At 53.0% G+C, this 13,083-nt stretch overlaps 2 protein-coding genes and 1 long non-coding RNA gene across 6 annotated transcripts in view; 1 reads left to right on the forward strand and 2 right to left on the reverse strand.

The window, feature by feature from the left end:
* Positions 1-8,559, reverse strand: part of P3h3 (prolyl 3-hydroxylase 3) — an 18,512-nt gene extending 9,953 nt beyond the window's left edge. The window contains exons 1-9 of the mRNA XM_031383380.1: positions 7,591-8,559; positions 6,308-6,460; positions 5,408-5,603; positions 5,199-5,330; positions 4,666-4,802; positions 2,917-3,006; positions 1,452-1,504; positions 1,287-1,354; positions 1,014-1,138 (exon numbers count right to left, since the gene is read on the reverse strand). Coding sequence (XP_031239240.1) covers positions 1,014-1,138; positions 1,287-1,354; positions 1,452-1,504; positions 2,917-3,006; positions 4,666-4,802; positions 5,199-5,330; positions 5,408-5,603; positions 6,308-6,460; positions 7,591-8,391 — 1,755 coding nt within the window. The 5' untranslated portion in view covers positions 8,392-8,559. The remainder of the gene's footprint in view (positions 1-1,013; positions 1,139-1,286; positions 1,355-1,451; positions 1,505-2,916; positions 3,007-4,665; positions 4,803-5,198; positions 5,331-5,407; positions 5,604-6,307; positions 6,461-7,590) is intronic.
* On the forward strand, positions 8,409-10,890 carry LOC116099585. Of its 2 annotated transcripts, XR_004122307.1 has the most exons (4): positions 8,409-8,547; positions 9,089-9,251; positions 9,407-9,572; positions 9,739-10,890. It is a non-coding gene; the product is annotated as an uncharacterized LOC116099585 (long non-coding RNA). The 2 variants fall into 2 exon arrangements; XR_004122306.1 differs by lacking the exon at positions 8,409-8,547 and having other exon boundaries at positions 8,964-9,251.
* Positions 8,791-13,083, reverse strand: part of Gpr162 (G protein-coupled receptor 162) — a 5,924-nt gene continuing 1,631 nt past the window's right edge. Inside the window, exons 2-6 of one of the 3 annotated variants that reach the window (XM_031383384.1) lie at positions 12,310-12,602; positions 11,294-11,938; positions 10,518-10,707; positions 9,812-9,969; positions 8,791-9,556 (exon numbers count right to left, since the gene is read on the reverse strand). In XM_031383384.1, the coding sequence (XP_031239244.1) occupies positions 9,005-9,556; positions 9,812-9,969; positions 10,518-10,707; positions 11,294-11,815 (1,422 nt within the window). In that variant the 5' untranslated portion in view covers positions 11,816-11,938; positions 12,310-12,602 and the 3' untranslated portion in view covers positions 8,791-9,004. Of the gene's footprint in view, positions 9,589-9,811; positions 9,970-10,517; positions 10,708-11,293; positions 12,603-13,083 lie in introns of all 3 variants that reach the window. The other 2 variants (XM_031383381.1, XM_031383383.1) reach the window with 2 other exon arrangements.

Consider the following 13,083-nt stretch of genomic DNA (forward strand, 5'->3'; position numbering starts at 1 on the left):
TTTTGGAGGGGAAACTGGGAATGGAGAAATTCGCATGTAAATAAAGAAAATGTCTAAAATAAAAAAAATAAAAAAAAAAAAGGAATAACCTATGAAACAAAAAATGTTAAAGGACAATGCCACAGCAAGACAGTCTCAAAAACCAGGAGGAGTCTGTTTCCATGCTATGCCTGGTTTTTTGTTTTTGTTTTTGTTTTTGAGACAGGGTTTCTCTGTGTAGCTCTGGCTGTCCTGGAGCTCACTTTGTAGACCAGGCTGGCCTCCAACTCAGAAATCCGCCTGCCTCTGCCTCCCATGTGCTGGGATTAAAGGCCTGTACCACCACTGCCCAGCCTATGCTATGCTTGTTTCCACATCATCAATATAGCTCTAAGAAGACTTTACTGGCTCGAAACTTTAAATGAGGTGATATGAAGACTGTATCACGAATAAAGTCACCATGCTTATGCAAAAAAAATTAAGTATGGGGCTGGTGAGATGGCTCAGTGGTTAAGAGCACTGACTGCTCTTCTGAAGGTCCTGAGTTCAAATCCTAGCAACCACATGGTGGCTCACAACCATCTGTAATGAGATCTGATGCCCTCTTCTGGAGTGTCTGAAGAGAGGTACAGTGTACTTACATGTAATAAATAAATAAATCTTTACTAAAAAAAAAAAAATTAAGTAAATAAAAAGAGGAAAAAGAATGTTTCCACAGTTGAGAAAAAAAACACAGACTTTAAGAGAAACTTGAATCCAGGAGGTAGGGGCACACACCTTTAATCCCAGCGATTGGGAGGCAGAGGCAGGTGGATTTCTATGAGTTCAAAGCCAGCAAGGCCAGCCTGGTCTACAGAATGAGCTCTAGGCAGCTAAGGCTAGACAGAGAAAGTCTGTCTTGAAAAACTGGAAGAAGAAAAAAAGGAGAAAGTTGAGACAGACAGAGCCCTGAGCAGACACAGGTCAAGAGCAAGAACCATGCGGCTGAGCCTGGGGGTGCCTAACCAGGAGGCTGAGCCACACACAATACATACCTTGGCCAGCTTCAGTAGAACCCCACACTCTGTTGGAGTTAGCAGCCCATCTAACACAGCTCGTTCTGACCCATTCAGCTGCTGGGCATCCTGGGTGAGGGTCACACCCTCCATCAGAAGGGCATCTACAAAAGGAAGGATTGGGGCAGATGTCACGTGAAAGGCAAGAGCTGGCAGACTCCAGGCCCTGAGGCTTCTGCCTTCTGAGCTTCCCATCGTGCCTTTTTACCTTCCTACCCCACTCTCTCCTGCCCTCCCCCATAAGGAACTCACCCTTCCAGGAAGTCAAGGGCTTCTGCTGTGGAGGCTCATGGTCCCAGGGCTTCTTCTCTTGATCCTCTCTCGGGTGAGAGACAAACTCAGTAGACAGTGCAGACAGAGCCACCCTTTCACCTCCCAGCCTGGGCCCAGGGGCCCCCACCATAGGGTGTGCCCTACCTGAGCTTCTCTCTCAGTGCCTTAGGGACGAGAACCTCTGGGGTCCAAGAATCCTGCGACAGTCAAGAACAGCACCCTCACTCTCCATGACTAGCTCCTAGGATTCCTGGCATTCGAATCTGAAGGTCCTTATTAAGGCCGTCTTCCCGCTTCCAGGAAAGAAGGCCAAGGGGAGAGAGCCTGGCCTCAGTGCCAGAGCTAGCTCACCCACAGTAGCCTAGAGCCTCAGGTTCTAGACCAGGCTGTAGTAAGCCATGCCTTCCCTCACACCGTGTGCCAGGTGCTAAGGCTTTATACTTGCAGTGGGATTTGAGGTTTAAAGTTCGTCATGGTCTAACGAAGCAGGAAGTTCTGATGCACTTAGGTCTTGGTTGACGATCCGAGACACAGAAAGGCCAAATAACAGGATGGCCTTCACACAGCTGGTAAGTGGTGGCGTAAGATTTGAACCAGCCTTACAACCCTCACTCTTAGCCAGCAGTTCTCAGTGAGAGCGATTTGACCAACCCCAGCATGGGACATTAGACAATGTCTGGAAACTGTTGGTTTCATGATGTAGGGGCTATCAGGGTGCTGTTGACATCTACGGGGAGGAGGTCAGGGTAACAGCTGACTGCCCATCAATGCGGAGGGGCAACCCATCCCTCCTCCAACAAAGTACTATCCAATTCAAAATGTTTTCCCCTTCTTCTCTCCCTCTCTCCCTCCGTCCTTCCCTCCCGCCCTCCTGCCCTTTCTCTTTCTTTTTGCAATGATGGAGACAGAATCCTGGGCATTTGTGTGTGCTAGGCAAGCACTTATCACTAAGCCATCTGAGCCCTCAAAAGGTCAAGAAAAAATGTACTGGGCTAAGTACCAGGTTCATCAGGATGGCACTGCACTAGGCCCTTGTATGTAAAGGAGGTAACACATCAAGCAGCAATGATGATTTCTGTACTATTTTTTTTTTTTATCAGATGGCATGGCTTCAGAAAAGGATTGCGAAATGCGTGTGATCTTTTACAATTTATAGGTAAGAAAACTGGGATAAAAGCAAACTGGTAACCAAAAGATATTTGTGGCAAAGAGCGATTTTTAGCCATGTGTGATCCTGTGGCCAATTTTTGAAAACTACTTATTTTTATTTTACGTGCATTGGTGTTTCACCTGCATTATATCTAGGTGAAGGTGTCAGATCCCCTGGAACTGAAGTTACAGGCACTTGTGAGCTGCCATGTGGGTGCTGGGAATCAAACCTGAGTCCTCTGGAAGATCAGCCAGTGCTCTTTAACCACTGATCCATCTTTCCAGCCCCTCCCATGGCCATTTTAACTGCAGGCACACCTTTTCGGTCTGGGAACCTGGGATGCCGGAGTTAGTTAAGTCTGCGGGGCTGTGGGCAAGTGGACCACTCCCGAGGAGTGCAGCTGCTTATCGATATCAAGCATCACTGCGCCTCCCTCTGCGGAGAAGAACAGAACTTTACCGGGTCTTTGAAGCTTGTGCCCAGATGCTCCATGGCGTAATATAGCTGTCTCTTCTCCCCGAGCGAGCGAAGGACGAAGCGCTGGATGTCCTGAGCAGGGCAGAGACGGAGGAGAATGGAGATATAAGGAAGAAGGAAGGGAAAGCTGGGAAAGAGTGTGGCCCTGGGTTGTATGGGACATTTGCAGCATGCTCATGAGAGCCCTCACCAACTCCAATGCTGCAAAGGTTCAATTTTCAGTGTCTTGGTTTAAAGTAAGAGAGTACCAGAAAGACTCTGTATGTGTGTGTGAGCCTGTTCGTGCATGTGCCTCTGTGTGTGTGTGTGTGTGTGTGTGTGTGTGTGTGTATACATTAGGCAAACATAAGATTAAGGGAGGGGCTAGAGAGATGGCTCAGCAGTTAAGAGCACTACCTACTCTTCCAGAGGTCCTGAGTTCAAATCCCAGCAACCACATGGTGGCTCACAACCACCGGTAATGAGATCAGATGCCCTCTTCTGGGGTGTCTGAAGACAGCTACAGTGTGCTTACATATACTAAATAAACAAATCTTTAAAAAAAAAGGGAAAAGAATACTTCTGGGGATAGACTCCCAAGTAAATACAACCTAATATGCTGAGGCAGGGAGCTAAGGCAGAGGTCAGAACCTAGCCTTGGGTGGCTTCAGTGGCTAAAAAGCTTGAGTAAGAAGCCAGAATGAGGGCTCAGTGGGTAAGAGCACCAACTGCTCTTCCAAAGGTCCCGAGTTCAAATCCCAGCAACCACATGGTGGCTCACAACCATCTGTAATGAGATCTGACGCCCTCTTCTGGTGTGTATGAAGACAGCTACAATGTACTTATTTATAATAATAAATAAATCTTTGGGCCTGAGCAAGCGAGGTCTACCGGAGCGAGCAGAGGTCCTAAAAGTCAATTCCCAACAACCAGATGAAGGTTCACAACTATCTATACAGCTACAGTGTGTACTCATATGCATAAAATAAATAAATAAATCTTTAAAACAAAACAAAACAAAACAAAAAAGAAGCCAGAATGAGCTGAGTATGATCATGTCCATTTTAAATCCCAGCACTCGAGAGGCAGAGGCAGGTGGATCACTGCTAGTTCCAGGCCAGCCTGATATATACACTGAGTTCTAGGATAGCCAGAGATATATATTGAGATCCTGTCTAAAAATAAATAAATAAACAGATAGATAGACAGACAGCCAAACAGACAGCAGATGTTTCAGTAACTAAGAGTACTTGTTTATCTTGCAGAGGACCCAGGTTCAGTTCTCAGCACCCACATGATGATTCACAACCATCCTGACTCCATTCCAGGGATTTCCATTCCATTCCATATCACATCATCTTTTGTTGTTGATGATGATGTTTGTTTTAAGACAAGATCTTGCTATGTAGCCCTGGCTGTCCTGGAACTCACTCTGTAGACAAGGCTGGCCTTGAATTTAGAGACCTGTCTGCCTCCAGCTTTTGAACTGCTAGGATTAAAGGAGTGCACCACCATACTCTCTCCATGCCCTCTTCTCACCTTTGGGAGCACATATAGAGAGAGCACATACATACAAGCAAATAAAATAAAACAAATGATGATAAATAAATAAATAAATAAATAAATAAATAAATAAGAAAATAAATGAAATAAACAAAGAAGCCAAATGAAGTGTAGAATCTCGGCCACTCTTGGTGCTTGCCTTGTTCCAGGCCCTGCCTATCGGGAAGTGTGTGGGTGGGGGAGGGTTACCTCTCGTGGTCCCAGGCCAGGTCTGGGCTCTCCCAGCTGAATCTGGTACTGGTTCAGAGCCTTTTTGGCAGCCTCATCCTCTGGGTAGAAGAGCAGGACACTCAGGACATTTTCCATAGCCTGAGACACATTCCCCACTGCAGGTGGAGAAAGGTGAGAAGGGGTCAGAAACAAACAAGGCAGAATGAAGGTCACCTGGGAAGACCGCCAACTCAAGGAAGTCCCAGCCGGATTTCAGGATGTGCCCACCCAGTGCTTCTTTCAAACATACTTTCAATGGCAGAGCTCAAAGAAGAGGAATCAGGGAGAAAATGAAAGGGGAGCGAGAAGCAAGCAGGACTGAAGGAGCCAGTAACCCTTCTCCTTAGCTTTGCACAATGGTGCCAAAGAACACCCTCCTGAAGCCGAGGTCCCCATCCGCCCTGACAGTGAAACCAGTAACAAGGAGTCAGATGGAAAGGAGAGATAGACACGGCTCGGAATGGCATCAGAGACAAATCTTCACTCCCAGGCTCCATCCTTCCCAAGCTGACCCTGAGCATAGGCCTCATGCAGCCGTCTCAGCTGGCCGGGGAAGAAGTCCTGGACAAGGAAGCTGCGGCCAGGTCGGGTGGCTGTGTCTGCCACACAGTGCTGCCGGCACTTCAGAACCCATATCCAGTGTCCTGCAGAGAACACAGGTGAGCCTTAGGCTGTGCGCATTCCTCCTCTCCCACCGCACATGGCTCGGCTCCTCCCTCACCTGCAATGGCTTCATACAAGCCCCCCTGGCTGCCCTCCTCCTCTTCTTCAGCCTCTTGGTGCTCCTCAGGTCCCTCACAGAGTGCCCGGCAGCTCTCCACGTGGGCCAGGCTCCCCTGGAGGGCCTCCTCTAATTTGGGTAGAGCCAATGCTGCCTCCCGCTGTTCCAGAAGCTCCAGGCCTGTGTCATAAGCTGCCTGCGGGGGGGGGGGGGGGGGGGGCAGAGCATGGGGCACTTAAGTCACCTGAGATTGGTGGTAAGGTACTAAATAAAACTGGGGGCTGGGGGGTGGGGTCAAAGGGCTTGGTGATAGGCTGGAGAGATGACTCAGAGGTTAAGAGCACTGACTGCTCTTCCAGAAGCCCTGAGTTCAATTCCCAGCGACCACATGGTGACTCACAACCATCCGTAATGGGATCTGATGCCCTTCTTCTAATGTGTCTCAAGACAACTACAGTGTACTCACATATATAAAATAAATACATAATTCTTTTTTTTTTTTTTTAAAAAAAAAGGGCATGGTGTGACATATGCTCTTTCACCTGGCACAAAGGAGGCAGAGACAATCAGATCTTATTGACTGTGAAGGCAACCTGGTCTATATAGTGAGTTCCAGGCCAGCCAGGTCTACACAGTGAGACCCTGTTTCAGAAAGAAGGATAGAGGTGTGGAAAAGAAATGAGCTTATTTGGAACATGGAAATCTGTATCCTATTTCATACAACCCGAGGAAGAACAGGGTCAGAATCAGAACGTTAGAACGGCACACTTCAGTGACCGCAGAGGAAGCTGGGTGCTAGGGAAGGGCTCTTCCCCCAGCACCACCGAGGAGCTGTACCCAGATGTGCTCAAACTGCTCAAGGCGGGATCGGCGGCTTTCAGCCAGCATTGCGGATCTCACCCAGTATAAGGGAGTCACCAGGTCCTGGAAGCTCTGGGGTCGGATTGCAGACATCCTTCTGTACTTAGCCATGTCTTCCCGCATCTGCAAGTGTGTCGGGTTTGCCACAAAGAAGGTGTGTGCTGCAGAAGCGGCCAGGTCCAACTTCTTCAACTAAGGATCCAAAGGGATGAGATATGAGAGGCCAGAGGGGTGTGTGTGTGTGTGTGTGTGTGTGTGTGTGTGTTCTCGCAAGCTTGTGCACGGGATAGTGGTGGTGGTGCTGGTGGTGTGTGTGTATGGTGGGTGGGGGTGGGATCTTAGACCTCTGTCCCTTCACCAACCTCCCCCAGAGCATTATGGCTGCCTAGCCAATCAGAACTGGAAACCACCAGATCCCTTGAAAGCCAGAATGTTGGGATCCCCAGGACTCTGGTACAGAAAGAGAAGAGATCTGGAAGTTTCAGAGTGGGTGGGCCATGGGCTGAAAGCCTCAGGATCTCTGCTTTGGAGACAAGGAAATGAGTGGCTCAAGTGGATGAAGGGGCAAGGAGACCTTGAGAATCTGCAGGCCTCTAGGACCCTGAGCTGAGGTGTGTGCAACTTGAGCCCTCCCGCCTGCAGCCACGTAGACATTAGCTACCATCCTGGAAACTGCACAGTCTACTGCCACAGACCCAGACTCCAACCTCGGGCTTCCTTCCTTCTCCAAACTAGCCCCCTCCTTCAGCCTTTCCGAAGCGAAGCGCCATTCTTCCCCAAGAAAAAGCTCCTACTCAAACTCCCACTCCTGAACGAGCACACACTCTCTGTCTGTCTGTCTGTCTGTCTGTCTGTCTGTCTGTGTCTGTCTGTGTCTGTCTCTCTTTCTCTCTCCTCTCTCTCTCTCTCTCTCTCTCTCTCTCTCTCTCTCTCTCTCTCTCTCTCTCTTTCTCTCTGTGTGTGTGTGTGTGTGTGTGTGGCTGGTTTGGGGCCCCTCACCATCTGCTCTTCGTATCTAAGAGGCTGCATTCATTCCCCTAGACCCGCTAAAATAAAACTGCGGAGCCCACTCCTCTACATCCCAATTTGACACGCCTCCCCCGCCCACACACACTTGCCCCGCTCTCTCTTGACCCTCCCTCTGCGGCCATCGCAAGTCCTGGCCACCGTTTCGATGGTACCCACACAAGCGTAGAAGTCCGTTATACGCCCCCCACGACTCCACCCCCGGAGTCCGGGCGGCTAGCATCCCGCCCTCTCCTGGTCAGCTCCAAGTAAGACAGTCAGCAGGCTTGGGGTAGCACCCTGGCCGGCCCCCGCACCTGGTAGTAGGCCCTCTGCAGGTAGTTGTAAGGCTCCCGCCGGCGGAAGGCATCCCGCAGCGCGCTCCCCACGCGGAGCCGCGCCGCGCCCCCGGGGCCCAGCCTCCGCGCCGCGCACTGGGTCAGGCACTCGGCGCGGCGGAGCGTGGCGCGCAGGAGCAGCGGTTCCCAGGCCCGGGACCCGGAGACGGGCTGCGGGGCTCCGAGATGCTGGGCAGGGAGCGCGGCGCCCGGCTCGGCCGCGCAGCTCGCCCCGCAGTCCTGGCGCGCGCGGCCCAGCGCCGCCCGGCTCCGCAGCGCCTCTCGCAGCAGCGCCACTGCGGGCGCCCAAGCCCCGGCCGAGTAGGCTCGCAGCCCGTCCGCGTAGAGCAAGTCCGGGGCCTGGGGAGGCGCCCCGGGTGACAACTGAGCCAGGCCCGGGGGCTCGGGAGGCTCGGGGGACCCCGGGGGAGGCAGCAGCAGCAAAAGCAACAACCGCAGGAGTCGGAGCATGGTGCCAGAGCCGCGGGCCCACCGCCGAGGGGAAATGCGTTGACGGGAGAGAGGGAGGGCAAGGGGGGTAAGGGGGAGGAGAAGGAAGGAGAGATGGAGAGGAGGAGGGAGAGGAAGAGAGAGGGAGGGAGTGATGCCCAAGAAACCTGCTGGGTTTAGGCCTGCCGCTGGGGAAACCGAAGTGAGACCAAGTGAGAATTCCGAGGGACACATGGGTCTAGTGTGGGTAAGGAAGGGAAATGGAGAAAGAAGGGTGAAATAGGGGTCCTGGGCCGCCTGTGGTGTGGGGGTAACATCGTTTTCGTCCATCTTGGGGTCCTGGAAAAGGATTCTGGGTGCCCCTCACATCTACCCATGCTTCTGTCAGCCCACCGTGTGAAGATAGATCTTCGAAATGCTGCCTGGAAGAGGGTGACTCCAGGTTTGGAACACCAATTCTGGCACCAAAACTTTTCTACCCAGGAAGTGAGCAAGACTAATTTAAACAAAGATTCTTCCCACTTCAAACTGACACACTCCAGTGTCCCATTCAGTGTCCACCCAGGATCACACGTTCCTGTGCCCATTTCTCCTATGTCTGCATGTTGGGCCGTCTCTTTCCATACCTCTTCCCCCTGCCCTTTCTTCCCCTTCCCCTTGTCCTCTATGAGCCACTCTCCCTCGCCCAAGCCACTGACCATTTGCCATCGCAGACGCTGGACACCAAGGTTTCCATGGCAACACGGCCTTTTAATACATTTTGCTAGGGGTGAAGACGGGTGAGTTGGGCATCTGGTCACTTGGATGGGAGAGAGCTGGGGCTCTAGAGCCTGGATGTAGCCCCCCATCTCCCTGGAGGCAGCTGCCATAGACTAAGGGCCAGAATGAGGCATACTCACTCACCCATGCCCCCCTCCTCTGAGTTAAGCAGGCCCATGTGGCCTCACAGGGTCAACTGGGGGAAGATGGGGTTGCCTGGCCCCCAGGGTCTTCCCCAAGCCCTTGAACTCCCCTCGCTCCCTGTCAGGGAACAGCGTCTTCCTGCACTTAACCCCAAAGGAAGTCCAACAGCTCGACTATCAGGAGACCCAAGGGAGAGTCGTCGAGGTGAAAAACCCAGCGGCCTAGGCCTACGAGGAGAGGGTCCTGGTGACGCAGTTGGAGAAGGCAGAGGTGTCTCATCGATGAAGGTGGTGATCTCCTCCCGGAAGAAACCAGGACCTCGTGGGGGTCCCCCACCTGACCCCAGAACCCCACTTTCTAGAAACTGGCGAAGGCTGGCTAAGCCCCCGCCTTCTGCCTCTTCCTCATCCTCCTCATCCTCCTGCCTGTGCCTCTGTCCCAGGTATTCTGGAGGGCCTCCAAGGGCTCGGCTCTGGGCTGGGAGGATCCGGATATCATCAGATGATGACCACTTGTGCAGGAAGGAGCCTGGTGCCCGAGGAGTAGAAAAGATGTTGGTCTCATCATGGGATAATCGGCGGGACAAAGGGACCTGGGAAGAGGAGCAGGTGAGACCTGGAGATGCTGCAGAGACAAAGGTAGAGGTGACAGGAACCAAAGTGGGGACTCTGCAAGATGGCTTCATACGCTTCCTTTACTCTAGTGGGCAAACCTGGTTCTGAGAGATCTGAGGGAAGCTGTCTTCCTCTTGTCTTTCCTTTACCTGACCCCTAGGGTACCCTGCAGTCCAACGCCATGGAGAGTGATGCAGGGGACCAGAATGGAGGTGAGTCCTTCTGTCCCGTACCTGTAAATAGTGTACTCTCTCAAGAGGTGGAAAGAGCATGTGCCGCCCAGGCAGCAGTTTCACCTGGGTGGGGTCCCGACTCCCTGACCCTGTGGCCCCGTTAGCATCAAAGCGGATTTTGCACACTCGGCCATCTGTGTAGTCGTCACAGGTACCATCTAGGAGAGAGAAGCCGAAAGTAGTTACAGGCAGAGAACACCTACCTTCTCCCCATCCCTTCATAAAGTCCAGGAGGACCCTTTGATTCCCATTAGTCTGAAAGCCCCAGGAGGATCTATGGCTAGCTTTCCCTTCCTTTACTGAATCCAGGGTCCTTTATACAGGCAGACATTTTTGCTTGTTCTCCAAGAATTCTCCCAAGAGCAGGGGATCTCTTTCAGGAAGCTTAGCTTCCCTTTAGTGCCACACCTTCTTTACATTAGGACTGAGGACCCTTCCTCTGGAACTCTGCTTGGCGTGGACCAAGCTGGCCAGTGTAGGCTTCCAGAGAGGAGCGGAGGCCTAGAATCTAGACAGGCTCCTCAAAGGAAGCAAGGCTTGGATGGCAAGCACATGATCAGGCTCGAGGGAGCCTGGAAGTTGGCTCCAGCTTAGTCCAGCAGGGGGCACCCCAGGGCAGCACATCTCCTCAAGAAGGGCAGTAGAAAGGACAGAAAACCGAGGTAGCTGTCCAGGAAAGAAAAGGCCCCATCATCCCTCCTCTGACCGTCATCACCGTCATCCTCGGACATGATAGCCACACACTGCTCCCACACGGTGCGCACATCTGCACGGTAGCGCTCGCAGGACCAGATGAAGGAGGGCAGGAGCAGCGTCTGTGCCATGGAGCACCAGAGCACCGCCAGCACCATCCAGGGTGGAGCTGAGTCCGACTTCAAGGAGAAGAAGCTTACCACCTGATGGGGGAGAGGGAATGGCTGCTCAGGCCTGAGAGCCCAGGCCCACCTAAGCCTGACAGCCACCCTTAAAGCAAGGGGCTAGGAAGCGGGGTGGATGAGCATCAGGAAGGGGCTGAATGAGAAAAGGAGAGAGGGCTATAAACAAAACCCTGACACTGGGGGCTTGAGCAGGGTGGGAGGAGCGGGTGGGGGGGGGGAGTGAGACTCCAAAATAGTCAAAGACCCAGGAGTCGGGCCTGGATAGTGTGGTCGGGTGAGTCTGGGGTTTCCATTCAGGAGTGCTCAGAGAATGATCTCCAGGGAGAATCAGGGAGTAGATGAAGGCTCAGGGCAGCTAGCCGGGTGACAGGTTGAAGAGTGACAGAGCTAGTGGAGAATAGAAGTGAAGGGAGGAATGGTCGATGGAGCTGGGGGATTGAGTAGTGTGGGGGTGAGGGCTGATGATACAGGGAACCCCCAAATGTCAGGAGACAGACAGAGGAGGTGACGGTAGATGCCGGCACTGGAGATGGAGCTTCTGCATGGCTGGTAGAATTGGAGGGCCCTGTATATTAAAAAACAGATTGAAGGACCTCAGTCTCACCAAGATGGGCACCCCCGTGAGTGAGTCATAGAGAAAGACGATGGCGCTGACCAAGTTGGTGACCTGCAAGGATGTCTTGGCAGATTCAGAGCCATCCAGCGAGGACCGCCGCTTTCCTCGAGTGTCCTCCACCACAATGGCTGGCACCTCAAAAGCAGGTCGGGTACCCAAGCCCCCCAGCCCCCCTGCTTTGGCTCCCACACTGCCCCCCGCTCTCCGGGCCTGCCGAGCCCTCCGGGGCCGGGCCCACAACGTCTGGTAGAATGTGATGGCCACACAGACCAACCCCATGACAATGCCCCCAAGAAGCAAGAGGCTGAAGCAGACACCAAAACCGAGACCGATCTTGGAGACTATGAACTGGCAGCCTCGGGCATAGTAGCGCTCCCCGTTGTTATGCCAGCCAATGGAGGGCAGCGTGGAAAGGATAAAGCTGACCATCCAGATGCCCATGACGGCATGCAGCGCCTGCTTCTTGGCGTTGCTGAGGCGGTAGTTGACAGGCCATCGCACCATCCACATGCGATGGTAGGAGAGCGAGGCAACAGTGAAGCAGGTGGCCAGGGCCAGCGTGTAGTAGGTCGACACAAAGACCTTGCAGATGCTCTCGTTCCAGTCATAGTCAGAGGAAGCCTGGCGCCGGAGCTGCACCACAGCAAAGGTGGTAAGGGGCACAGCCGCCATGAGTATATGGGTACCCGCCAGGAAGCAGAGCAGTAACTCCAGCGGCTTGTGCTTCTGCTGTTTGGCAGAGATGCTAAGTATGATCCAGGCGTTGGCCAGCAGGGCCAGGAGCCCACAGGCCAGCCAGGACAATGCGTTTGAGCGTAGGGAGGCCTCTTCTGCCCCCAGCCCACCCCGAGCCATTCTATCCTTGGCCCCACCCCCACCCCCTTGAATTCCTGGGGGCGGGGGCTAGGTCTCACCCTGGAGCCCCGCTCACACACACCCCCATGATGCCCACAGTCCTTGCCCTGTAACCAGGCAAGCCGACCCCGACCCCGAGTCTTCCTTACTTCTCAGCATTGCATGAGTGACCCAGCTAAGGCCAGGTGGGCAGGGCAGGGGAGAAGGCAGAGAATCAATAGAGGTGGTAGTCCTCAGCCTCCATATTGGGTGGGGCTTTTTCTCAATTATCCCTGTAATTGATGGGGGAGGCAAGCAGGCTTATTTCCCCATCTATGAAGTAGGCTGGACAGCTCTGATTCTCATGCTGGGACTCCCAGGTCTCTTTGTCCAGTGAGGCTTGACCAGTGGGGGCAGGGGGGTGTCTTGGTGCGCAGGGGTGGAGCACAGTCACCTGGACAAGCTGTGAGGGAGGATGAGATGAGGAGCAAAAATTAGGCCTATGCTGTAGTCTTGCTCACTTGTACCCCTTTTCCCTTGAAACTATAGAAATGACTGGTTGCTGAGGGTCGCTGGGGCCACTCAGAGCATTCTCCTGACTTCAATCAGATGCTCACTTACCCATGGGGCTAAGACCTCATCTACTTCCAGACTACATGGGAAAAGCTCCCGGTCTCCATTCCTTTTAGCCTTTCCTCCCTGCTTTGGAATTCCAAGTTCTGTTCTTATAAATAGCCCATGCTCGGAACTACCCACCCCTGTCTCCAGGTCCCTAGGTCTTTCTTCAGTTGCTAATGGGAGACAGACGTGTGATGTGTTCCTTCTCCAGGACTCACATTAAAGCAGGAGCTCTTCTCCTGCATGCCATTCTCCTGGACTTTGTGGTCTTTGTGCTCAGCCCACTTATCTAAGCCTGGGTTTTCATCCCTTCATCTACCTAAGGA

This window comes from Mastomys coucha, unplaced genomic scaffold (genome assembly GCF_008632895.1).
Source record: "Mastomys coucha isolate ucsf_1 unplaced genomic scaffold, UCSF_Mcou_1 pScaffold20, whole genome shotgun sequence".
NCBI classification, from domain to species: domain Eukaryota; kingdom Metazoa; phylum Chordata; class Mammalia; order Rodentia; family Muridae; genus Mastomys; species Mastomys coucha.